This window comes from Scomber japonicus, chromosome 21 (genome assembly GCF_027409825.1).
Source record: "Scomber japonicus isolate fScoJap1 chromosome 21, fScoJap1.pri, whole genome shotgun sequence".
Classification (NCBI taxonomy): Eukaryota; Metazoa; Chordata; class Actinopteri; order Scombriformes; family Scombridae; genus Scomber; species Scomber japonicus.
This window is the reverse complement of record NC_070598.1, coordinates 4,586,939-4,614,553: the sequence shown is the minus strand read 5'-3', so window position 1 is coordinate 4,614,553 and position 27,615 is coordinate 4,586,939. Positions and strand designations below refer to the sequence as shown.

Here is a 27,615-nt window from a genome sequence, read left to right as displayed (position 1 = left end):
AGTTAAAAGACAAACAGTTTACTTACGATCTCTGTACCACTGGATCTCTGGCTGGTAACGGCTCAGATGGGGGTAAATGATGACCGTACATCCAAGACTCATGGTCTCTCCCTCTCTTCCAAAGGATACGCCGAAGGTATCAACAATGTGAGTCTTGAAGGTGATGCCATATTCAGAGACTGGGCCATCTACGGGTAAAGCATGAGGAATTAGAGTCAGAAGTCAGAGAGCGTCGTCATGGATACAGTTTGTAGTTGTTTAGCAATTTCGGACGAGTGCGACGACCACAAATCACACTGGACTAGAAGAAATGGAGACAGAGAATGATCACATACATTCAATCCTCATATCCACAAAGAGAGAAAAAAAAGTCATAAAAAGAAAACATGAACAGTCTGCTGAGATCAGAAACGTTGCAGTCAAACAGAAGAAGAGGTGGATCAAAAGTTATCAAATGTGTGAAGAAGATGAACGACGACACAGAAACAGACAAAAAGAAAAGAAAAAGAGTGACACTGAAAAACAACTTCACAGTGCTCAAAAAGAGAAGGAAGGCAAGTCTGACAGTTTTATATCATGCATCAAACAGTGAAGCAAAACGAACACATGAAAACCCAGTGAACGTAAGATAAAGAAAACCAAACGTGAGAAAGTGTGATGAAGACAATTTATAGCCAGGATTAATATAATAATCTCTAAAAGAAAATGAAAAAATGCTACTTTAACAGATTTATTCTACTTCCAAGGCTCTATAGTATACTTGATAGTGTCTACCCTTAGCATAAAGTAGTTTATTCAAGTGTACTACGAGTATACTTATTTTATACTATATTTTATATACTTAAAAATAGTATAGTGAAGTATACTTGACATTAATACTAAGACTTACACTTATACTTTAATACTAAAGCTTATACTTGTACTTTAGTGTACTTTTTATGTCCTTCCTCCCTCTTTTCCTCCCTTCCTTCCTTCTTCCTCTTTTTCTTCCTCCTTTCCTTCCTTCTTCCTCCCTCATTTCCTTCCTTGTACTTTAGTGTACTTTTTATTTCCTTCCTCCCTCCTTTCCTCCCTTCCTTCCTCCTTTCCTTCCTTCTTCCTCCCTCCTTTCCTTCCTTCTTCCTCTTTTTCTTCCTCCCTTCTTCCTCCTTTCCTTCCTTCATTCCTCCTTTCCTTCGTTATTCCTCCCTCCTTTCCTTCCTTGTACTTAAGTATACTTTTTACTTCTTTCTGCCACAAAGTACTAATACTCAGTAAATCTTGATCCAAGTACAGAATAAGGTCAAGTCATTGACTCGCGCTTACATTTAATTTAGCAGAATAAAAATGTAGCTTTGAGGTATTACCCCTTTTATAAACTTATATATTCAACATCATATAGTATAGAACTAGTACAAGGGCAGTATGAGTGAACTTGTTATATACCTGAAAGTGTACTTTTATAAACTTAAACTGACCTTATAAAGTAAACTTAAAGTCTACTTTTATAAACTTAAAAATGTTCCAATTTAGTGGTATTAAATTAAGAGGTATTAAATTAGTATACTTTCTAGTACACTACAAGTACATGGTCCGTAGTATACTTGCTATACTTATACTTACACTCAAGCATACTTAATAAAATGAACTTCAAGTATACTACTTTTTGCTAAGAGTAAGTATGTTAGACACTATCAAATGGCAATGTATGTATTCTCATTTAACACAAAAATATCTCAGTTGATCATGAAACTGTAGCTCAGTCCTTCTAAACTACATGACAACATACATTTGCAAGGTGTTATAATGTATACAACACACAGGCTGCTTCTACTCAGAGATTTGTCCAGAGTAACTACAGAAGCTATGAGGAGAGGAGAAAACAGTGAACTCTACATTTCTACACAGATGAGAATGAGCATGCACAGACAAATAGATAGTGGATAGAGCAAAACCAGATCTCTGCGACCCTGTTACCTTCACAAATGGCCCCTGCGTTCCCACCGAAGCGTCAAAGAAACAAAAAAGTTGTCAGCAAGCATAAAAGCACCCACTGTCTCCCCAGTCCCCCCATCCCACCCCCAATCAATGCACAACACAGCATAGATAATGTTAATAATGCAGAATTCATTTTGGCTTATAAGTATAGACATAATGTTAAAATTTAAAGCTGCATTAATCAGTATTTAATCAAATGGCTGCTAAACAAACACACAGAGTATTGTTATTATGCTAAATCTGTGCAGCTCTGTTCTTTTAATTGTCTTCTAGCTAATTTTTTTTTAGCTTTATTGGTTCAGTCTCAACACCAAGTTCACAGCAGAAGCAGATACAGTAGCTGTCACAAGCAAAGAAGCTCAGATAATCCCATGTAGAGCCTAGCCAGCAGACAAAGCTAGCAGTTAGCTGTTAGCGGTTAGCAGTTAGCAGTTAGCGTTTAGCAGTTGGCGTTTAGCAGTTAGCGTTTATCAGTTGGCGTTTAGCAGTTAGCAGTTAGCGTTTAGCCGTTAGCAGTTAGCAGAAAAGAAGAAGAAATGTTGACAAAAATTTAAATGATGCTTTGTTCCTGCTGGATATGCAAGCAACAGTGACTATAAGACAGGTGGAGTGTTTTTCAGCCTGCTGATTAATGCAGCTTTAAATACACAATGCAGTATATTATGATAAATAAAAGCAAGCATGTATTAAATCCACACTTACGTCGGGGGAGTGGCAGGGACTCCTCAACTTCACCTTTGAACCCTGTAAAGAAACACAGCATTTTCTATAAATAATAGATAATAATTAATGCATTTAGGTGCTTTTAAAAGTATTCAAATACATCTTAAAAGACACACATGAAAGCAAGCAACAGTGCATCAAATGATCATAAAGTCAGCATTAACAGAGAAATATAATATTTAGTTAGAATAAACAACAGTGCAGGGCTTGACATGAATGTGATACAGACATATTTATACAGTATACATTGATATAACAGAATAATGAGAAACTACATGTGCAATATTACACTGGCAAACTATAAAACACAAGACATAAACCATTAAATATCCTCTAATAACTAGCTATATTTATCTATGAAATCTTTAAAAGTGCCAGATATGAAAAGAATTTGATTGAAATATGAAGATTAAGTTCTTTAGGAGTCCGCTATAGTGGCCGTCTGTGTTTTTAAAAACAATATGACAAACAAATTATGGAGAAACTGTGGTATGGTTGAGGATCATACTTGTATTTTGTGGGATTGCCCCAAAATACAGACATTCTGGAAAGACATAAAGGAAGAAATGGAGAAAATCTTAGGAGCTGTCATCCCTCCTCAACCACTGATCGGCGCTATATAATGCATATTTTGTTGATGATGGAACATATGACAGCCCTCCTACAGCTAAAAATACCCATATTTATGAGGTGATGGACACCTGTTATTCTCCACCGAAGACTTTCATTCTCTATGTGATGTATGGTGTCAATTTGAACCCTTAACAAACTGTTCATATTCTGACTCATAATTAGTCTCTACACCAATTCATTGTATGTACCTTACCATATTTATGAATGGCAATAAACTTTTAAACATTTGAAAACTTCCAACACCAGTGAGTTGGAGATGATAATCACTGTCTGAGAGTGTTTTAGTGATTTTAACCCTCCTGTTGTCCTCAGGTCAAGGAAGGAAGGAAGGAAGGAAGGAAAGGAAAGGAGTTAGGAGGGAGGGAGGGAGGGAGGGAGGAAGGGAGGGAGGAAGGAAGGAAGGAAGGAAGGAAGGAAGGGAAGGAGTAAGGAGGGAGGAAGGGAGTAAGGAGAGAAGGAAGGAAGGAAGGAAAGGAGTACGGAGGGAGGAAGAAAGGAAGGAAAGGAGTAGGGGGGAGGAAGAAAAGGAGGAAGGAAGGAGGAAGGAAAGGAGGGAGGGAGGAAGGAAAGGAGGAAGGAGGGAAAGGAGTAAGGAGGGAGGGAGGGAGGAAGGAAAGGAGTAAAGAAGGAAAGGAGGGAGGAAGGAAGGAAGGAAGGAAGGAAAGGAGTTGGGAGGGAGGAAGAAAAGGAGTAAGGAGGGAGGGAGAGAAGAAAGAAGGAAGGAAGGAAGGAAGGAAAGGAAGGAAAGGAGTGAGGGAGGAAGGAAGGAAGGAAAGGAGTAGGGAGGGAGGAAGGAAAGGAGTAAGGAAGGAAAGGAGGGAGTAAGGAAGGAAGGAAGGAAGGAAGGAAGTGAGGAAAGAAGTATGGAAGGAGGGGAAGAACAAAGGAAAAATTAAAGAAAGAGGAACGAAGGAAGGAACAGTCAAAAGAGATGGGGTCAATTTGACCCGGGAGGACGACAGGAGGGTTAAAAGAATGTGTGGTAGTGAGCAAACAGCTGTGGGTGAGCTTGATACTGTTGGAATATTTGTATATATGTGTGTGTGTGTGTGTGTGTGTGTGTGTGTGTGTGTATTGATTTGTGGTGGTGTTAAAACTTTTTTTTAAAAACCTACTCTTCACAACGACGGAGGCGAAAGCAGACAGCTCTCCCTGGGTGTTCATAGCAGAGACGCGATACTGCGCCGTGTCATCGAAATCACACCTGAAAGAGGAGAACATCAGCTGATCAACGTCCAACGATGCGCACACTCTGTCGCTTAAGGATTCACATGTACAGTGCCCTTCCCCCCCTTCCTCCCTCCCCCCCACTGACTCAACCTCGGCCCTGTCAACCATGTAAATAATACCAACTATGCGAGCCTCAACTGTAGCGTGTCCCCTAACTCCGGGCCAGGAATACTCTGGCAATAAATAGACTCCATTGGTGATGTAATTCATACCAGGAGCTGTGGGCCTCTGTACATGAAAGCATCTGTTGTGAGAAGCGGATTATGGAAGCCAGAAGTCACCGGGCTTATTGTACTGTACTGTGAAATGAATACAAGATAACTGTATTTACTCTCACTTCAATAAACTTCTCTACAGTCATGGCTGAAATCTGGTGCTAATTTCAGATAATGCTGTTTTTCCCTCCCTATGTCAGTGTCTTGATACCAAATTCACTTTGATTTTTAATAATTATTGCCCCACTAAGAAATCAAGCATGAAGATACAGTCACATTACTTCTATTAAAGCCTGGGGGACTGTCAGATCTAAGCATGCTTTTCCTGTTTCGGTGCCATCTCCAACCAGCTTTGGCAGATTTGTAGGTCAGAGTTCATTCTTCTTTCCAACTTTGACAGAGTAGATGTGTTAAGCTGATAGAAATACTGCTGTACTATGTTTGAAAATGTGGAAATGAGGATGTTTTTAATGTATCCTAGTTCATCAGACTCTAATCAGCAGCATAGATTTCATACATTGTTTATAGTTTGTCCTCTGATTAATATTTCTTCAATTTTCAGCATCAGAAATGAGACTTTGAGGCTATTTTCATAATGTGACAGTACCTTAAAGAGAAGTATGTTTTGGGGTGTATTTGATTAGCTGACATCCTATCAGAGTTAGCTGTGGTAGTTGCTCCTCCCAGGCTTCCTCCTCTCTCCTAAAGTTAGATTTTTTTTGGCTTTAGTTACTGTCAAAGATGGCTCAGAGCAGTAAATCCAAATCTAACCTTCAAATTACTCTCTACAGAAATTCAAGAGAGGCATCATGGACACTACACTGCCTGTGCTTTTCTTCTTTTTGTGAGATGAATAAAATTATGTGTGACGAGCCTGAGAACTAACAGGCTAAAGCTATCTAAAAAGGACTAACAGAGGAGTGATAATAAGTCTAATAAGAGGTCTATGCAAGTTAAATTGTGTGCAAATGATTCAACAGTTCTACTAAAAGACAATGAGAAGGAGATATGGATGTTAACTATAGCAACAAGATGTCAGCGGCTTTCTAAGAACAGTTTATTTTGAGTGCTGTGGATAAGAGAAGCTGCACCTACCTGTTAATCTCCAGTGAGTGCACGTTGTATCTGCTCTCCAGTTTAAACTTGCCAGGGTTGGCAAGGGGGTCAATTGCCACATTGTTTTTGTACCTTGTGATGGGAAGGAAAGAACATGGAAGGAGACAGATGAAAGGAAACAGAACTTGAGAAGAATGAAACAGAATCAAAAAGGGGGAGAAATAAAGCCGTGAAAGCTAGCTGGAGCTAAAGGGAGTCAGTGTGATGTTGAGAGGACAGATTTGAGTTTATGTTAGGGGGAAGGAAGGAAGTAAGGAGGGAGGGAGGAAAGAAGGAAGGAAGGAATAAAGGAAAGGAGTGAGCGAGGAAGGAAGTAAGTAAGAAAGGAAGGAAGGAAAGGAGTGAGGAAGGAAGGAAGGAAGGAAGGAAGGAAGGAAGTGAGAAAAGAAGTCTGAAAGGATGGGAAGAACAAAGGAAAAATTAAAGAAAGAGGGAGGGAGGAAGGAAGGAAGGAAGGACAGAAAGGAGTAAGGAGGGAGGGAGGAAAGAAGTCTGGAAGGAATGAAGGAAAGGAGTAAGGGAGGAAGGGAGTAAGTAAGAAAGGAAGGAAGGAAAGGAGTGAGGAAGGAAGGAAGGAAGGAAGGAAGGAAGTGAGAAAAGAAGTCTGGAAGGAGGGGAAGAACAAAGGAAAAATTAAAGAAAGAGGGAGGAAGGAAGGAAGGAAGGAAGGAAGGAAGGAAGGAAAGAAGGAACAGTCAAATGAGATGGGGTCAATTTGACCTGGGAGGACGACAGGAAGGTTAAATGGATGTGTGGTAGCTGTGGGTGAGTTTGATACTGTTGGAATATTTGTATGTGTAACGTGTGTGTGTGTGTGTGTGTGTGTGTGTGTGTGTGTGTGTGTGTGTGTGTGACCTACCAGACGACCCGTGGGTCAGGCCAGCCGCTGACGGTGCAATGCAGCCGCACACACTGGTTCTCCCACACGGTGTGGGAGCGAGGTTTAATCACAAAATCCGGAGCGTGCATGAGGCTGTCTTCGTTCATACGCTTGAAATGTTCCCCGTGTTCATGGATCTAAAGACAGAGCAGTAATTTACACCTGTGGACACCTCTGCTAACACCCACCATAAACTGTTTAACCCTTACATACTGTGTTCAGGGTCGAATTTGACCCAGTTTTACATTCAAGAGTAGAAAAAACACCTTAAAAACGTTTATTTTAGCCAGAAATTTGATAACTTTTTCTAATATGACCCAGAATATACAAAAATGGAAATATTTCAATGTAAAAAAAAACATTTCCGTGCAGCTGATACATATTTGCCTGATACATGTTTGATTGATTTATTCACATTTAATATAACTAATTGAACTCATTATGTTCTCCTGTGTAATGTAACATTGGACCGATATGAAGTGTAATGTCTTTTTCGTCATTAATAAAAAGCATAAAATCTGAAGAATCAACTCTCTCTTCTCTCTGAAAGCTTCATTAAGAAAAACTCACCAACATATTATTGATTGATGAAGTATTCATTCATGATTTGTGGTTCAGAAATTATCTATAGAGACTAATTATTGAGAAGATATTGTGAAATGCCAGAATATGAACAGTATGTAAGGGTTAAAAGAAAAAAAGAAAAAAAAAGGAAATGCAAATCATTCCCCATAAATCCACGATGCATGCATGAAGCAGAATCAGAGCTTAAATCATACAGAAGTTGCGCAATATCACTCGCTACTCTTTACTTGATTGTCACATGCAAGCTGTGTTTCCACTGCGCCACGTGTTATCAAGTGTGACTGCGTGTTGTTCATTATGTTCCCATGAATACCTAGGAGCATTGAAGTCCCTTCGAGCATCCAGCTACTCAACACATAATATGACAACACCCATGGGACACTGCCTCACTGTGTCTCCAAAGAAACAAGATCTCCTGAGGAATGTATCACCCGGTAGTGCGGCTATCTGACTGAGTGAAGACAGATAAATACATGGCGGGGTCACTTGTGGCTTTTATGATGCTCAATGAATGGTCGGGTACTACTTCACATAATCACCCAGAGACATAAATAACTCTGTTGTGTAAGGGAAGGCAGTAATAGCAACCACTTAGCCACATTCATTTGGCATTTCTAAGCACGGCTGCGAATAATAATGTTCAGTTACGACAGACTGTGGATAATATTTGTACCCGGTAGCCTAATAAGTTGTCATGATGGAGAATAAATGGTCTGACAATCTATGTTGTCATCAAACATGGTTACTATAGCAACTGTGATGTCACAAGTACTAGGCACCAATCTGTGATGTCATGTTATAGATAAAGCTAATCTGTGATGTCATTAATGATGATGCCAACTGTGACGTCACAGGTACCAGGCCCCAATCTGTGATGTCATTAATGATGATGCCAACTATGACGTCACAGGTACCAGGCACCAATCTGTGATGTCATTAATGATGATGCCAACTATGACATCACAGGTACCAGGGACCATATCTGTGATGTCATTAATGATGATGCCAACTGTGACATCACAGGTACCAGGCACCAATCTGTGATGTCACTAATGATGATGCCAACTGTGACGTCACAAGAGGCACCAATATGTGATGTCATGTTATAGGAAATCCAATCTCTAATGTCATCAATAATAACGCCAACTATGATGTCACAAGAAAGAGGCACATGTGTGATGTCATGTGAAAGAAAAGCTAATCTGTAATGTCAGTAATGATGATGTCCACTGTGATGTCACAAGTATGAGGCACAAATCTGTGATGCAACAAACTGGAAAACCAGAAAAGCCAAACCATGCGATTGTTTTTCTGTGATGTCACAAGTGGCATAATAATGTCCTGAAGGAAGATGTCTACAGTGATGTCACTACTAAAAAAACCTTTGTGGATGTTTGTGATGAAGGTCTGCAGTGATGTTATACAAATCTGCGATATCAAAACAAACACTAGAGTCTAAACTAGACACTGACGTCACAGTGTCACCAATTAATGAGCAGAAAACAGCCATTAATATTCAGTGATGCACAAATAATAGTGATCAGTCTTCCTGTATGATCTGAAAGCAGCTAGCATTGCCCCACTGACCCTTTTGTTCAGAGAGATGCGTTCGGCCGTCTCACGCATGGTCTCCTTCCTGGAGAAATGCTCTGACCTCTCCATCGCCACACCAGTGCTGAACAGATCTCTGCGGGCCATGTATGCGGAACTTTCCCTCAACCTTTTCTCTTCTGTGTCGGATAATCCTGATGCAAACTCTTGACTAGGAACCAAGGATGGATATGGGAAGTAAGGCATAGCATTAAAAGTCAAATAACAGAAAATATTCTCAGATTAATGCGTTGAAGGTTTTATTACCTGCCCCTGAAGATCGGCACTACATAGCCGATGATTTGGTTGTCTTTATCCACAGCCAAGTAAGATGGCTTTGATCTCTTGGGTAAAGGGCTCAGTCTGCTCTCTTCCAGCCCAGTGTGTGAAGACAGTTTAAGTCTGAGATACATACAGAATACCATCAGCCTGGCACTACGCCACACAGTGCTACTAATAACATAACATCATGATGTGGGGATGAAGCCGAGGTCAGAGGGGGTGAGATGAGCTGATTAGGGTTCAGTGGGGAAGTGGTGTGGATGGTTTTAGTTTTGTCGTAAGCACTTTTACACCTCTACATGACTTCTGGTTTCAATATGAACACCACTGAAGACCCCAAACGACACTGGTAGCACAAACCAGAGCCACAGATATGACACTGAACCCAAAATCAGTGCCGAAACAACTCACCTACCCTTTAAAAATCCTAATACACCACATACAATCATCCTTTCCTCCTTTTTCTTTATTCTTTTCGGGGTTTTCTCAGTACAACCTGACACAAACTCCTCTCCTGCACTGTCTTAAATACATTGTTTACATCTGTGTCAGACCTCCCTGCAGGATGCCAATCATAGCTTTTAGACCAGACCCAACACACTTTGCTATCTGCAGCACTCGAGGGTCAGGGGTGGGTGTCTACGGTATGAGATAATAAGGACCTGATAAGGAGGCAGGGGGCAAGAAGGGTGACAGAGCAGCTATCTAGGTCACAGTCCTTTATGTCTGAACAATAATATCCTCTTGACTTTGCAGGATCGAGGTTGCAAAAACATGTATTAAGATGATTTATAAAAGGTTATCCCATATGACACGTGAAACATAAATGCAGCCGTATCTTAGCTAGTAATGACATTATTGTGACCGCCCTCGCCCTGACTGTTAAATCATCGTCACAATCATCCTTTCCTCCGCCTCGTCACAGAGTCGGCGGCCGGGCAAAGCACCAGCCACAGAGTGTAAAGGCAAAGATCAAATGATGTTAGTAAAACTTAAGCCCTCTGACCTGTTCACACTCACCAGGCCAGTGTATTTAAAGATATGAAAGACACTGTAAAAGATAGGATGGCTGTAAAGTGGGTGTATTGTTAATCCAAGGGGATATAAAAGCTCAATAAATTCCCTCCTGTAAATATCTGGGAACCTAAATTAAAGACGAACCCATGTAGAAGTTTAAGAGACTGTCCGATCATCCACATCGTCCACACAGAGTTTGAGAAATCAGCTACTCAACCAAAATCATATGACACTATGGCTGTCTTTGTACTTTATATTAACTTCACCATCACTCAAACATTTAAACACATACACTGTCAAACCTCTCGTCATCACATATGATCCATGTATAGTCTCTATTACAAACACTAGACAGCTGACGAATACCTTCAACCACTCTGGGCAACATAACTCACCACTAATAAACAAAAATTCTACTATCATTACATCTATTAGAAATAATGAGATGCAATCCACTGTCCAAATTGCAATAATCAATGTGAATAGTATCAGGTTTTATAAGTATATTAATCCACAACATAGAAGGAAAATGTCTACTTTCACTTCTTGCTTTCCCTCCAGCGTGGTATGCACAGGTCAAGACTCTATTTCAGTCTATGTGCCATAACTCTGCCATTACATTACATAACAGCAGCTCATCTATATATACACACATATATATATATAAAAATATGAAAGGATCAAAAGACAATAGAGTGTTCACCATTAACACTTGAATTATTTAGGGATAGTTGTGTTAAAATTAGGAGTTTGTACATGTGCATGCAGGGCGATCGATCTTCAGCCTACATGCAAGCAGCTTATTGAAACATCATGCAGGATTCAGAGCTGTTTTCAACCAGTATAAAGAGAGATAATCCTCAGGGGTAAAGGTGTGTGAGGGTGGATGAAGGTAACTTGGGAAGAGGTGTGAGGGTGGGAGAGAGGGAGGGGTGATTATTTGGTGAGGACTGTCAATAAGGCAGCAGAGCAGGAAAGGTGATCCCAAAGCTGTAATCCAATAAGGGGTAATGGAGGTGAACTTGATCAGTTGGGGTTGGGTGGTGGTGAGGAGGAGTGGGGGGTAGAGGGGGTTGGGGGGGTAGGAGATGGTATTAAGGGGACAGTAGGGCTTTCCTGTGACAAAGAGGTGGATTCATGAAGGTATGCTCCTCCATGCTCCTCCCCCTCCCTTACCCCCTGCTCCTGCTGGCGGCGGCGGCGGAGGTGCTGCTGCTAGCAGCATATCTGCTGCTGGACTGGTACTGGCTCAAAGAGGCCTGGGTCTCCTTGCTATGGTAGCCACGGTCATAGTGGCGATGTTGCCTCTGGTAGATCGATCCAGACATGCTGCAGGCCGGTTCCTGGTACGATCCCTGAGTTTTCCAAGTTTCTTCCTGCCTATCTGTTTGTCTGTCTGGTAAAGTTAGTGTTTGACAGCAGGTAGATTAACTAGAATGTTGGCTCATAAAGTTTCTTTCAACTTTTTTTAAAAACGTAATAATCTACTGTATCGGCAAGCTGGCCATGCTTTCACTTACTTCATGTTCTTTGATTTTGAACATGGATGGTTAATCTAGCTCTCAAGATGGAAAAAAAATCAACTGTACTCATAATAAAAAATAATACTATAGAGAAATTATGTAATCCCATGATGCCAGAGTAAGAATATTAAACAATATCATAGCCAAAAACTGCATCATGTTTCCTTGATTGAAGAAGAAAACAATTGTGAATTTTACCATCATGAAACCTGCAAACATCAGCTGACAAGACATGGCACAATATTCAGGCAGTCAGGCATTTTCTCAGCATGCTTAGACAACATTAAACTGACTTCTCTCTCACACACACACACACACACGGTATCGCTGCAGAACAGCTGGCGCCACTTACCCCCCAAAAATCAAAAAGCCTCAGACTCCAAGCTTTAAAGGAAAAGATGGTGCAACTCCACACTTAAAGCTTGAGATCCCAGCAAACCTACAGGTAGGTGCTTACAGCGCTGCGGTCTACACAACAAAAATAATATTGGCCCTCGCCAGAGTGTCCAAGCAGCAGTCACAGCCTTGTATGGTGAGGGTGGAGATAAATATAGCTGGGACCAGTGTGTGTGGGGGTCTGGGGTGGGGGGGGTAGGGGGGGGCGACTCCCTGTAGTGCAACACATTTATGGATGCAGGTCTGCCAATGAGCGGTGATGACTGACATGCAGGTAACCAGGTAAAAAGCCTGTCTTTAAATTTCATGTCACTCTTTTATTTATTTTTTTTAATGCATCTTATTAGCTTTTTTAATTTATTCATCTATTAACTATTTAAAATGTACAGTATTTCTGAATGAATGTACATGTGTCAATTATGTTTTATTGTGTCCATGTGGTTTAGTTTAAATTTAAAGGGTTAAAATTTCAAAATAAAAGTATGAATAACTTGCACACATCCTTTTTTTGTGGACTCAGCATCAAATTTCTGCTTTTAATCCATTTTGAGAGAATATATTAGAGGATTATGGTAAAAATGTCTAAGTGGTGTAATCATAAAAACTTTGTACCAAATAATTCAACTTGCTTAAAAACAGTAAATAGTCAATAAAACAGCATATCAACTAGTTTGGCATGATCTTACATTATAACTTTTATATTAAATAAAGCTAATGGAATACTATTGTTCTAAATATTACATTTAATCTGGGTAACCATGGAGATCAGGAAACATTTACATTATTAGTATAAGTCCACTTAAATACACTGTAGATGGATAAAATATTTAATATTTATCATTCTTTTGTGGTTACACCATTTGACATTTTCAGGAGCATTCAGTCTTACTTTTGGTTAAAAAACAAAAATACAAAATGTACATTATAACAAACCTGATGCTGCTTTTAAAACTATTTTTTAAAGTTATTTTTGAATTGCTCATCTTGCCAACCCTTATTTATCACTGACACACACACATTTGCATTTCTGTTATAGCCTGCTCAGAAAAAAGGGATAATCATACACAATAATACTTTAAATCAATGTCACAGTTCAACCTTTCCTCAGGTTTCTCAAGTGATGGTTTAAGCAGCTTGTATTTAATTCAATATAACATAATGTTATTTTAACTTAATGTGAAGCTCTTGACAGTCTAACGGTACAGTAAGCTCATCACTGCTTAACCTCCAGCTGTTTTTATCTTGACTTTTCACCGCAGCAGTCTCAGCTGTGACTGTTGCTAACTTTAGATAAGCTATTGTTACTTTACTCACGTGTAACAAACGCCCGTTACTTTGTCATTGTCACTCTCACTCTCTTTCTGTCTCGGCCCTGGCACAGAGGTGGAAACAGTACTGAAATATTCTACTCAAGTAAAAAATAAAAATGTACTTAGAGTAAAAGTTGATGGCCCATAAATCTTGAACTAGTTGTTTTAATTGTGAATTGTTTTCATTCAGCGGAAAACCACACAGCAGCAGTTGTGTGTCCGCTGCAGGGCCTGATGGGAGGTTTGAGGACCTGTTAGAAACCTTGTGGCCCTCGTCTGATCTCACAGCTCGTCCTTGTTTGGCCTCAGCTGCATCAGAGCGCCACTTCTCCCCAGGTTCATCAGAGGAAACACCACTGCACAAAATTCTTTTCCTCCCGGCGCTGCTCTGAGAGAGAGAGAGAGAGAGAGAGAGAGAGAGAGAGAGAGAGAGAAAGAAAAGGCAGAGTGTAAAAATGGGAAAGTGAAAAAAATTACAAAGTACAAATATACAAAGTACCATAATACAAGATAGGATGCCAGGACCACGGAGCTCAAAGCTGACATTTTTTTTTTTTTTTTCACATCAGTGGAGTATGGGAAACCCTTTGGTGTGAAGGTGATTTTGGGCTCACTTAGGGGTAGGGATGTCCGATATTTACTTAAAAATGTAATATCGAGAAGTATCGGTTCCGGGTTTTTATAACCGATGTTTATTCTGTAGGCTTCAGCATTTCCAAGCCTACATGAACGCAGCATGGGACATTTACCGGCGGGCACTTGATGACGTGAAACAACAACAACACGCTACTTGCGGATCGCTAACCGTGGCTAACGTGGTTAACAAGTTCATAGCGTCCACCGCCATGTACATGAACACACAAACCAGAAACAAGGTTTACCTCCTCGTTGTCATTTTCTCTGTTTTCGGCGAGTCACCTCTGTGACGTCACAGCCAGAGTCCGGTGGGTCCCATCTGGGTCCAACTCTGCTGGAGAAGCTGAGAGAAGGGAGTGAGAGGACTTCCTGTAAAGGTCCTGCCTCCAGAAACTTGGCTTTTTTTTTAATGCTTTATTGAAAACGTACAAATGGTATACGTTTAACCATTAAAATAAACTTTCAACCGTGCAGTAGTGTATATTGTGTATGCACCTCAAATGTGCCGAGACTGTAACTACAGCTCTTATTCCTGCATTTATAACTGCCACCTATATTTATTACTGTAATTTTCTTATTCTCTTTTTTTATCCATAGTGTCAGTTATGTGTCTCATTGTTTGCTGCTGTTTTAATGTGTCATCAGCCACTGGGGATACACTATTTTTATTGTGCTGCTGTGCAATAACAATAAAGGCATTGAAATGAATTTAACTTCGCTTATGTCAACATTAGACAAGTGTATCCAGCTATGCCAGCCACGTGCCTCAAAGCGCTGCTAAAAAAAGGCTGATGTTGTTCTTACTATGTCGACTCCAGGAATATTTACATGTAGCCTATATAATCTCAGGAACTTCTGCATATATATTGCACATTTATTTACTGTATATAGTATTTTATTGTATCACTTTCACCCTTATGCTTCTGTGTCAATTTGAATTTCTCCCATAGGTGATCAATAAAGTACATCTCATCTTACCTAGCAGCCTAATGTTATTAGTGCCCTCCAGTGTAGTTTAGCTAGTGATACCAGCTAATGTGATATCATGACATGTAAAGTTAATTTTAAATTGAAGTTACCATAAAAAGAGAGGACATTCCTGTGCTTGTTAGAGGCTATTTGACAGCCGCATTTTATTTGGCTGCCACTAATGTTTGGCTTTAGTTTAGTGGTTGACAGCACACAAACACCTGGTAAGTTTCCATGGCAGAAGTATCATGTCATTGAACACTTCACCCCCCCCCCATCACTAACCCCCACCTGACCTGACACAGCACAATGACACAGCATGGCAAACATACCTGAAATATTTCGGCGGGAACCATCGAACACTGCAGCGAACTAATACAGATTCAGATATCAAAGCAAGGTCAACATGCTGCCTAATCACATCTAATCGGAACAAAGCCACAAGCCACTAAAGTATTTGTCAGCATCTGGTTTGAGCTGTTACGATGAACTGAAAAAGCAATGGATTAACGCTGGTTATCGGAAAAGCAGCTAATGTACTGTGTTCGGTTTCTGCACTTTATACTAGCCTATATACTGGTTGAAGCGGCAATATGGACAGGAGACTCCCATTAAAGAGTCAGGGACTGGAGGTCTTCATTTAGTGAACATTTAATTATAATTCTTCATCAGCAGATGTTACAGGTGATGGTATAGATGATTGGAGGTGGATGATGTGAGGATATGATGATATTTGGGTGTGTATGTGGTCTGGAAACAATATAAAACGGTAACGTTAATCACCATGGCAACAATGGGACACAACTGGAGGCTATCGTGTAGGAGGCTATCATAAACATTCAATAAACATAAGAATTGACATCAATAAACATTACAATTTCTCTCAAAGTAATATATTAATAATGTGTTAATGGTGATAAAATAATTTGTTACTATTTATGGCACTAGTAATAACTGAAAACCGTTACAAACGTTACAGAAATGCGGTAGCATAATGCTAACGAGTGCTAACGAGAGCTATAACTGCCGTTTAAATTCTATAAATTCCGTCAAATTTACATAAATCAATAAACAGGTTATGGTCAAACAAAAAATCAGTGAAACATTAATTGACATAACTTACTTATCATTTAAGGACGCACACAGCTCCGGAAATCGGGTAGTGACAGGAGGTAAACCTCGTTTCTGTTTGTATGTTCGTGTACATGGCGGTGGACGCCATGAACTTGTTAGCCACGGTTAACTACGGTTAGCGACCCACGAGTCTAGCATGTTGTTGTTGTACGTCATCAAGCGCGCGCTGCAGACGCGCTGGTAAACGTCCCATGCTGCGTTCACGCAGGCTCGGAAACGCTGAAGCCTACAGAACAAACATCGGTTATAAAAACCCGATACCGATACTTCCCGATATTACATTTTTAAGTAAATATTGGCCCTGCGATATTATCGGACATCCCAATATGTTTTTATTTGTGTATGGATTAAACAAATACAGATAAATTGTGTTAATTACTGAGCTTTACTGGCTCTGGTATATGGATTTTGTATGTGTTACAGAGCCAGGCTAACTGTTTCCCCCGTTTCCAGCCCATGCCAGACTTTTGACTTTTTTCATTAAATATCATTTAAATATCTGCTTTATAAGAAATGATCTCCCTTATAAATCATCATCATTATCATCATAATTGAAATAGTTAGATTCCTTATTACATTTTAAATAGAGTAACTAGTTATCTGTAACCTATTACATTTCCCCCAAAGTAACCTTCCCAACCCTGGGATTAGTGAATATGACTGAAAGACGAAGAATACCATACAGTCTCTCTCTAGTTTTTATCACACACGTCCTGGGCTTTATTCTACTGTAACTATAAACCCTAATTACCAAATAGCTGTCACTCAGAATTCACATAATCTTTTCCTAGAAACTCTAAAGTTCATTAGGAAACCACTAGCATATATATTTACAGGAACGTGATAGCACACACTTAACAGCTTCATCCCATTGTGCCCTGTGATATTTAAGAGTATCAGCTTCCTCATAAATCTATTTTAGCAATAGTGCTTTACTATTGTCGGCAGTGAGTTTTGCACTTATGGCTTATAACTGGAATAGTTGGACACATACCAAGTGAATCTGTTTAATCTAATGCAATAAAACACAATCACACTGCAATTGTGAAGCAGTTAAGTTGGAGTTTGTTGACACTGTCAGAGAGTAGTACCACTTTGAAGTGGTTTGAATGCCATTAATGGTGATGCACTGGATTACATTTAAAAGGTTGTTTCTAAAATTCTTTCCATCCAGTTTACATATATGAATGTCTGGGTTGTCTCCAGTTTGAGTCTACATTTACGGCTGTGTATAAACAGTGTTTATCTCAATGGGGTTCAGCTGTCCAGGAAATTCCAGCTATATGCAGGTCTCAAGGGATCCATTTGGACTATTTTTATATCCTGTTTTGTTCCTCTTCCACATACTGATGCGAATCATGAACACATTCACCAAGCTCACACAAGACAGACTTCTACTAATACTACTACTTCAAGAATTAGTCTAATACTATATCAAAAGGCTATTGACGTGTTTCCAATGACGCTAGTGCCCTCTAGTGGTTCAATATGGCACTGGGACACATATTAAAGCTAGATTTAAAGACACACCCTCACATGGTGGTTTCAGTTATTCTGGTTAATTAAACTTCAGACTTGCAGGTGTTTCCCCAGTTTAATTAGAACAACAATAGAGGGAGGGAGCTGTCATTTAAGCACAGTTTGTACTTGAGAAAGAGGTTTAACAATCCAAATAAAGGGGAAAAACAGGATGGGTAGGCCTTGGATGTGATTTCAGCAGGATCCCATGGTTTAAATATACTGTTACATCAAACTCCAACCTGAAATCATGATACTAGTTGTTTGCTAGTGCTTGCAGTTACATTCCTGCAGTTATACATTCATGCAGTGATATTCTCCCATCTGTCATACTGCATCACAAGCAGGACTAACCCTGATACGTCAGCTCTGGTCCCTCTGTAAACAAGCACTTAAAAAACATGGACAAGAAACCTCACAGATATATCAACATTATTCATTAGTATAATCTTCTCAGCCTTTATAGTAACACCTGCCTTGTTTTTAAAATCCCGATGCTTCCCATTAACCCTTTACATACTGTTCATATTCTGACTCATGATTAAGTCTCTACAACCAATTTCACATTCATAAATTCCCCCATCAGTCTTTAATAAATGTTTTAATCCTTAATGAAGAGTGTGTTGATTTATTTATGGAAAAGGATATTCACATTAACCCTCCTGTTGTGCTCAGGTCAAGGAAGGAAGGAAGGAAAGGAGGAAAGACGAAGGAAGGAAGTGGGGAAAGAAGGAAATGAGGAAGGAACAAAGGAAGGGAGGAAAGGAGGAAAGAAGGAAGGGAGGAAAAGAGGGAGGAAGGAAGGAAGGGAGGAAAAGAAGGAATGAGGAAGGAAGGAAGGAAGGAAGGAAGGAAGGAAAGGAGGAAAAGAGGAAGGAAATAAGGAGAGGAGGAAGAAAGTGAGGAACAGTCAAAAGAGATGGGGTCAATTTGACCCGGGAGCACAACAGGAGGGTTAACTATGTTATGGTCCAGGAGAATATTTGATAGATTTTGCACATACAAAAATGTTTAAAAATGATGTTGTATACTGTGAGCCACATTAGGAATAATCCAACTAAAATAAATGTGTATATGGTGTTTTTACAGCTCCTAAATGTAAAAAATAGGTCAAATATGACCCTGAACAGTATGTAAGGGTTTGTGTCAGCTCATTTAGGAAACAGACACTAGACAACCATCAGTCTTTCATGTGTTACTTTCAACAATGTGGACCGGTGGCCTCTTTTGGTCAGAGGAAGATATATCACATTACCACAAATGTCAATGGCCACCAATTCATTTTGTTATCAAAGTGATATGACTCCCGGAAAAAAGACACATGTTGCTCGTTTTAACCCGTGAGTCATGAGCTCCACGTCAGTAATCCCCTCCTTTACAGTAATGACTGCTGGACCAACTGTTGTCTGACACATGCTGGACTGTCGGTATCTATAATTATCCATCCTACCGACATTTTTATCCATATTGTTTTTGTTATACTACATGGTTGTCTTCTCCTTTTTATCCCTTTCCATGTTATTTAACTAGGTAAAGGTCTCATAGAGATTAAAGGGTGTGTTCACAGTTTTTCCAAGGCTGTCTTAAAACAATAGGTGCCCCAATAAAACACTAAAACAGGTTTTTCTTACTTTAATCATTCCTCCTGTTCATAATGGCTATTGAAGCATCCATGGGCATTCAGTGTAAGTGATAGATGTGATTTGGCAAAAATGATTCAAATCTCAGTTTCCAACCGCACATTAGAAATGTCATTAAGACTATATTTTATCATTTGAAAAACTTGAGCCAATACAGAGACACTAACACACACTATTATTAAGATATCTACTTGATCTGAGTAATTTGGATGGCTGGCTGAACCTTAAATTTAGCTTCAGATAAACTTTTAATTACATCACTTACATACATAAGCACATTATGAAGGGATTATCTACTGGTCTGTATGAACATATAGATATAATTGTGGCAAGGAAACCCTATTACAATGTTAATTTGGGCACTTGACTGTTGTTTTAAGACAGAAAATTGTGAATCCATCCTTAATTTATTTATTTTTTGTCATAGGAGAACTGTTCAAGAAGGCAAAAATAATAATAGTGACACAATAGCATTGGATAATTTAGCAGATTTCCTCCATCTTCCTTGATGATATCCACAGAAATAGCCAAGCAAATACATAAGATATATCTATATATATGAAGTGGACAAAAGACTGTATATGGTAAACTATGTACATATGTAATGTGCATATATAAAATCTGAAGGGAAAAAACAGTATACTATTGGTTTATGATGAAGTCTGATGGCTTTGGGACTCCTGAAAAGGGTAGCAGGGGATTTGGGTTGGGGGTGTGTGTGTCCCTGCATATTGTTTTTTTTTTTTTTTTGCTGTTTCCTGTTGTTCTTGTTTTTGTACACTGCCTTGGCTCATCATGTCAGAGGTTAGAGGGTTGACAGAGGGGAAACTAGGGGAATGTGGGGGGATGGTAATTGGTATGTCATAGGAAAACAATTTAAACAACATAAAAAGGCTAAGACAACTGTTGTTTACCATAAAAAAAAGCACATATACCATGACATTCAGATGCATATACGGTGTTTCCCACAGGATTTTGAGAGACTATTGTGGTTGGACCTCAGTCTGACCCTCTGAGGGAGTAAATGTTTAAGTCAAATGAATCATACTGCTGCACTCTGGGAGCAATATTAAGAGGTTATATCAATAAAAAATGTTAGTGTTTCATAATGTAACTACTGGAATATCCATATTTCATATCTGAAACAAAGAAAACAGAAGAGATTATCCAACTACTAGTTACTACAACTAGTTCACATATTAAATACTGTTAGATTCTGACATTTCTTTATAAGTAAATATCTTTTTCTACATTGTTTTAAGTTCATGTTATGTTTCTTTTAAATAACTGTACCACACATTTAAGTTACCCCTCACAAACAGTGTCAGTATTGATCTATTCAGCATCGTCCATCACATTAGGAGGGTAAAAGATAAAACTCAATTCCCATATGTGTTTGCCATATTAATAGTGTCACTCATTTATTCTCACAGGGATGATTTAACTTTTATTTTGCCTTGAGGTGCATGGTGAAGGACAGCCTATCCTTTCTCGCCTTAAAAGGGCATATCCAGGAATTTTCAACACAAGCGAGGGAGTGTTTTTGGGTAAATTACATTCACTCCTGCGGGGGGTGTCAGGGTATATTATTAATTTTATTATCAAGATTAATAACAAACTGAGTGCCAATTTTGGGAATATATTACTAGGTTGAAATATTGATATAGATGATAAGGCTGAAATACAAATAGACGTTGTTTTCTAGCGGGTAATAATGGTTTAACCGTTACAGCTCCCCCTTTTCTCTGAGTTGGTTTGCCCCAGTTGTCTGTATGGAACCCACATTATCACCAGGAAGTGAAGGGCGGTGGTTGAGAAGACGCAGCAGCGGGCTATAGCTGATTAGTTTCTGGTCGTCGTAAGGTAAGCCTACTTTTTAATATATATTTCTCTACATGCTAAAGCTTAACAACACTTGTACTAATAACACAACACGGCCTCTACTTACATTTAAAACATTTAACATTGCTAAACGAGTCATTTTTGTGTGTTTTACAGCGTCGAAACACGGCTAACGATTAGCTCCGCTGCTAACTTTTATGCAACTTTAACCGTTAATAATTAACAATAGATGCATATTTTTGATCTGTTAAGGTGGATATGTTTAGTAGCTGCTTGGTGTTAATTGGGGTAAACTTGAACAGATGTGTTAACTCATTTAATTTAAGTGTTTAAGGTTAATCAAAAATAGGCCTCAATCCATTGAAATACAGTGCGTAGTTTATATAATGTGTCACCTGGCAGGTAAAATATACCTTTTTTAAAATACACTAAATAAGCAGAAAATCTGACTTTAAATAGCTCAGTTTAGTTGTATAGTGATTATCACTAACAGATACTAATGTTATGATAGTGATAATGTGATAATTTGAAGCGTATTTTTGAAGGTTTTTGTGCTTTTTAATTACAATTATAGCTTAAGTGTACAATTAAATCACAATATGGACAATGTAATAAAGAATAGTACACCTTGTATGTCTGAAATTAAGCTTTCAAAATAAGCAAGGGACCAAAAAGGTGTGACTTGTATTAAGACACTGTCTGATTTAGATTCCACATCAAAAACACACAAATAAAGTACAATTATCTTGTTCAAATCCCTTTTTTTAAAGTGGCACCTTGTCCTCCCTCATTAGAGAAGACTGTGAATACATCATTATATTACATTTAATAAGTTTACATGCCAGATACAGGTCCTGTCCCCGCCTTCATTGTTACGTCTATAGGCCAACACTGACAAATATGCATGTTATGATGAAGGCTTTTTTAACATTAACACTGATAATATGTGCTTTCTGATCTATAATTATAGCTTTAGTGTTAAAATAAGTGACAATCTGGATATTATAATCAAGAATAGGGCACTTTGTATAGTTGAAATCAAGCTGAAGTGGGCCCTCCTGACTTGTATTAAGACAAATAAAAATACTCACCAAAATAAAAGCTCAATTATCTTCTATCTTAAGTCTTTTTTTAAAGTGGCACCTTGTCCTCCCTCATTAAAAAGTTCACGAATAAAGTGTAAAGTCTATTTGTGTGCAGAGAAACTTTAAACTTAAATGTGAAAAACAACCTTGTAAGTGTCAAACTCTGCACAACTTGTAGAAACAGGAAGATAATATTGTTTTTACATTAGAGAGGAACTTCTTACTTATCACCTTTTAACTGAAATGATGAGTCAATCGATGGTGCAGTGAGTCAACAGAAATCATCAGCCAAGAATTTTAATAGTTGATTCATTAATTTGAGGCATTTATCAAGTAAAACATGATCAGGTTTGCTTCTAACCTGTCAATTTATGTTCTTGATTCATTGATTAGTAGTTTGGCTCATTAAAAAGATTGAATCAAAGACCAAACTAAGTAAAATAAGTGTGTTTTTATACAGGATACATGCATGATTAATCTTTTTTTGAGCCACATATTTTATCTCTTGTTCATTTTCAGAGCTGCAACTAACTATTATTTACTCAATTTAATGGTTTTGTGTTTTAAAAATGTCAGTAAATAGTTAGAAATCATTATTACTGTTTCCCAAAGATGTTCCAATATCAGAGATGACTGAAGAAACTAGTAAATTCATCATCATATTTTTTAAACTGGAATCAGTGAATTTGGGCATCAAACTTTCACTAAATTGTCAAAATACCTTCTTACTGATCAATTTAAATATTACAGCTCTTAAAAAAATGATAAATATTAACTCCTTTTAGCTTCTAGCTTCTTAAATGTGATGATATTTTGTGGTTTTTGGACAGTTTCTCAAGACAAAAACGTATTTAGACATCATTTTATTGACACAATCAACCTCATGATTCATTATAATTATGGTTGGTAGTATCAGCTCTTAATAAATGGCCTCACTGAGCCTAAATGAAGCTCTTCTATAATAATAACCAGTGACCCAGATGATTTAATTTAACCTTATTAAACACTATCTTAACACACAGTGAGTCTCAGCTCAGGATGAAACTCACTGTCCCATCAACACAAAGACAACGCGGCTGTGAGACAGACGGAGTTTAAAGTCTCTTTGCCTGAAAAGGGAATGAATCCTCACATCACTAAGTTTCCTGTCGGTGAGTTGATCAACCCAGAAAGATGAGGAACATTTCCATTTATAGCTCAGGGACACTGCCACATAATTAAACTGCCCCCCCCCCCCAAACCCCCCGCTGCTGCTGAAATATGAGCACGAGTGACAAAATCTTATTTTGAGTATCAACATGAACTACTTTATGTCTGATGATGATGATGATGATGATGGTTTCCTGTTTTTATTGCCTAACGAGTTATGTCTTCTTACTGTTGAAGGATGTTCGGCACTGATTAAAGATGTTAAATCAGTCATAAAGCTTAAAAATTAAACTATATAGTGTTGTTTATCTTTGTATTTTCACTTTTTTAGGAATAATGAGTGTTTTCATAGCATCTTTTAATACAATAAATGAAGCTCAAAGTGATTTACAACTAAATATATTACATACACCAAGTACTTAACATTAAAATGGACATTAAGGAGCATAAAGAAATGTTTAAAAAGAGCAAAAAAGAAACCTTAATGTAAGATAAGATGGAAAATATCAATAATTTAAATGCTAGTACATAGTAAAAGTGGCTAATATATTATATAAAATCAAGTAAAGTTCATCATATTAAAAGAAGTGCAGTAGTGACTGATAGGAAAGCGAGTTAAAGGCTAAAAGTGAAGAGATGTATTTGTGATTGAAGCTTAAAAATTATTACTGTACAAGAAAAATTACATCTTAGTATTTTCACTTTCTTTCTGTGATCAGAAATGCGTTCGCTTGCTTCGATGAGGAGGGGACAGGTAGCTCGTCATATTTCAAAATAAAAGCTCTAATGTGCCTCATTCTGATAGGCGAGGGACTGATAGGAAAACAAGTTAAAGGCTAAAAGTGAAGAGATGTTTTCGTGATTGAAGCTTTAAAAATATTACTCACAAGAAAAAATAAACCTTATATTCTTGTACATCTTAATATTTTCACTGCCTGAGCATAATAACAATAAGATCTCTATTTGTATGCAGCTTAAAGTGCTTCACATTTAATAATATAATACGATATAAAATGGAAAATATCAATAATTTAAAATATAGTACATAGTAAAAGTAGCTCAAATAGAATAAAAACAATATATAAAATGAAGTAAAGTTCATCATATTGATAGAAAAACAAGTTTAAAGGCTAAAAGTGAAGAATTGTCTTTTATATTTAAACATAAAAGCTCTTTTCAATCATCCACTAAACCATTTAAAGACAGTAAAAATACTATTAACACTAACCTTTTACATCCTTAGCTGCTGGATCTTTAACCTGACTATCTTCTCTTCTTCTTTTTCCCTCCTCCAGGAATATAAACACACACCGTCAAGATGTCGAGCAAAAGAGCAAAGGGAAAGACCACCAAGAAGCGCCCCCAGCGCGCCACCTCCAATGTCTTCGCCATGTTCGACCAGTCTCAGATCCAGGAGTTCAAGGAGGCGTTCAACATGATCGACCAGAACCGAGACGGCTTCGTTGACAAGGAGGACCTCCACGATATGCTGGCCTCGCTCGGTGAGTCGTCGTGGCAACAGTAGAATCTGGGGAGGAGAGAGTTCAGTTAAGGGCGAGAACGAATATGTTTACTCAAGACTGAAACTATAGATAATCAAATATTAGAAGCAGTTAAAGTTTGCAGCTTCTTTTCTTCATCTTTATTTATAGAGCACTTTTTACAATCTAAAGTGCTTCACAAGGCGACAAAATACACAAATCATCAATTCATTATATTTTTAAAAAGAGTACAAACCATTTCAGTGTAGGACAAAAAGCAACAATAGACGAACATTAAGACTAATTCTGCAAGCATGAAGGCAAAGAGTGATGAAATATCACACTAGATAATGAAATAACAGGAAGTCAAAGTTTCTTTTCTTTTTGTATGTTGATGTGAGAAATGTTCACTGCTTTTTTTTTTATAAAGTTAAGAAGTGCTTCATAAGGCAGCAAAATACAGAAATCATAAAACAATTACATTTTTAAAAGAGTACTAAACATTTCAATGTAGGAAAAAGGCAGCAATAGACTATAAACCATATTTAAACTAATGCAAACAGACCTTTTTAGAGGCCTTGAGTATCAAAATTGAGGTATAACTTAATTTAAATTAGGCTTATTAACCATAGTTTCCTAAATCCTTTGGTAATAAAAGGTCTAAAACAGATCTAGTTTAAACATAGCACACTTTTCTGTTTTTATTTATTTTAATATGTGTCTTATCTTTATTTTCTTTTTAGGCAAAAATCCAACTGATGAGTACCTGGAGGCCATGATGATGGAGGCTCCTGGTCCCATCAACTTCACCATGTTCCTCACCATGTTCGGAGAGAAACTCAACGGCACAGACCCCGAAGATGTGATCAGAAATGCCTTCGCTTGCTTCGATGAGGAGGGAACAGGTAGGCGAGGCAGTCAAGCTGGAATATATTTCAAAATAAAAGCCCTAATGTGCCTCATTCTGATAGGAGGCACTCAAGCTTGTATTATATTTCAAAATAAAAGCCCTAATGTGCTTCATTCTGATAGACGAGGCACTCAAGCTCGTCATATTTCAAAATAAAAGCCCTAATGTGCCTCATTCTGATAGGAGGCACTCAAGCTTGTATTATATTTCAAAATAAAAGCCCTAATGTGTCTCATTCTGATAGGAGGCACTCAAGCTTGTATTATATTTCAAAATAAAAGCCCTAATGTGCTTCATTCTGATAGACGAGGCACTCAAGCTCGTCATATTTCAAAATAAAAGCCCTAATGTGCCTCATTCTGATAGGAGGCACTCAAGCTTGTATTATATTTCAAAATAAAAGCCCTAATGTGCTTCATTCTGATAGGCGAGGGACTCAAGCTCGTATTATATTTCAAAATAAAAGCCCTAATGTGCCTCATTCTGATAGGCGAGGCACTCAAGCTCGTCATATTTCAAAATAAAAGCCCTAATGTGCCTCATTCTGATAGGCGAGGCACTCAAGCTCATCATATTTCAAAATAAAAGCCCTGATGTGCCTCATTCTGATAGGGGAAGGACTCAAGCTTGTATTATATTTCAAAATAAAAGCCCTAAACCACAAATAAACCACTCAGACTTAATTATATCTATCTTTCTTTTTGTCTCCTGCAGGTTTCATCCAGGAAGATTACCTCAGAGAGCTTCTCACGACGATGGGCGACCGGTTTACAGACGAGGAGGTGGACGAGCTTTTCAGGGAGGCGCCCATCGACAAGAAGAGCAACTTCAACTACGTCGAGTTCACACGCATCCTAAAGCACGGCGCCAAGGATAAAGACGATTAAATTTTAAAAAAAAAGAAAAGGAGAGCCATGACCAGCATCATCTTCCTCTTCTTCTTCTTCCTCCTCCTCCTATTCTCCGTGCTGCATGTCTCAACTCTCTCTTCTCTCTCCAGTTTAAATCCAGTTTATATAAAAACCAAAGCAATATCACACCTGCTGTATTTGTCGAATGCTTCAAATACTGTCAGATTTTACTCTCGAGCTCTAATCAGAAGATGTTTTAAACGGTTGTCAGATGTGTTTTCTTCTTCTTCTTCTTCTCTGTCATGTAAAGATGTGAAGCAGCAGCATTATTATTATCGGAGGCTCTTAAGGGATTTAACGTCTTTGCTTATATTATTACCATCATGATCGGATATCGGATTCATCCTGAATTTTTACAGTTTTTATAATATAAACTTTTTAAAAAATAAAAGCCCTCTCTATCAAGTTGTAGTTTGCTGACTTGTCCCCTCCCCCCCCTTTGACTTGACTTGGCATAAATGACAACTGAAATAAGCTGTTTTGTATTATTTTGTCTTTATTTTTTTACGCTTATTTGCACCATTTTTCATTCCTCGGGTTCTTTTACAAGTCTAGACAAGTCTTCTCTCTCTCTCTCTCTCTGTCTCTCTCTCTTTCTCTTTGACTCTTTTTCTCTCTCTTTGTCTCTTTCTCTCTCTCTCTGTCTTTGTCTCTTTCTCTCTCTCTCTCTTTCTCTCTCTCTCTTTCTCTTTGACTCTTTTTCTTTCTCTCTGTCTCTCTCTCTGTCTTTCTCTTTCTTTGTCTCTCTCTGTCTTTCTTTCTTTGTCTCTCTCTCTCTGTCTTTCTCTCTCTCTTTCTTTCTTTCTCTCTCTGTGTCTTTCTCTTTCTTTCTTTCTTTGTCTCTCTCTCTCTGTCTTTCTCTC

General features: G+C 38.3%; 2 protein-coding genes across 2 annotated transcripts in view; one reads left to right on the top strand and one right to left on the bottom strand.

Annotated features, from left to right (window-relative positions):
• myom1b (myomesin 1b) overlaps positions 1 to 11,576 on the bottom strand; it is a 51,705-nt gene extending 40,129 nt beyond the window's left edge. The window contains exons 1-8 of the mRNA XM_053342829.1: positions 11,425 to 11,576; positions 9,217 to 9,351; positions 8,947 to 9,121; positions 6,754 to 6,911; positions 5,874 to 5,966; positions 4,449 to 4,537; positions 2,680 to 2,721; positions 27 to 188 (exon numbers count right to left, since the gene is read on the bottom strand). Of these exons, the coding sequence (XP_053198804.1) occupies positions 27 to 188; positions 2,680 to 2,721; positions 4,449 to 4,537; positions 5,874 to 5,966; positions 6,754 to 6,911; positions 8,947 to 9,121; positions 9,217 to 9,351; positions 11,425 to 11,576 (1,006 nt within the window). The remainder of the gene's footprint in view (positions 1 to 26; positions 189 to 2,679; positions 2,722 to 4,448; positions 4,538 to 5,873; positions 5,967 to 6,753; positions 6,912 to 8,946; positions 9,122 to 9,216; positions 9,352 to 11,424) is intronic.
• A 9,589-nt stretch (positions 11,577 to 21,165) lies between these two features.
• On the top strand, positions 21,166 to 26,730 carry LOC128382163 (myosin regulatory light chain 2, smooth muscle minor isoform). The gene is made up of 4 exons (XM_053342159.1): positions 21,166 to 21,237; positions 24,746 to 24,952; positions 25,675 to 25,836; positions 26,556 to 26,730. Exons 2-4 carry the CDS (start codon positions 24,769 to 24,771, stop codon positions 26,726 to 26,728), a joined length of 519 nt encoding a protein of 172 aa, XP_053198134.1. The 5' UTR covers positions 21,166 to 21,237; positions 24,746 to 24,768; the 3' UTR covers positions 26,729 to 26,730.
• The last annotated feature ends 885 nt before the right edge of the window (positions 26,731 to 27,615 follow it).

What these genes read in the sequence shown, in the direction of transcription:
- LOC128382163 (XM_053342159.1), top strand. Translation starts at nt 24,769, where the DNA reads ATGTCGAGCAAAAGAGCAAAGGGAAAGACCACCAAGAAGCGCCCCCAG. An exon ending in CGATATGCTGGCCTCGCTCG is followed by an intron (nt 24,953 to 25,674) that starts GTGAGTCGTCGT and finishes TTTTCTTTTTAG; the next exon opens with GCAAAAATCCAACTGATGAG. An exon ending in CTTCGATGAGGAGGGAACAG is followed by an intron (nt 25,837 to 26,555) that starts GTAGGCGAGGCA and finishes TGTCTCCTGCAG; the next exon opens with GTTTCATCCAGGAAGATTAC.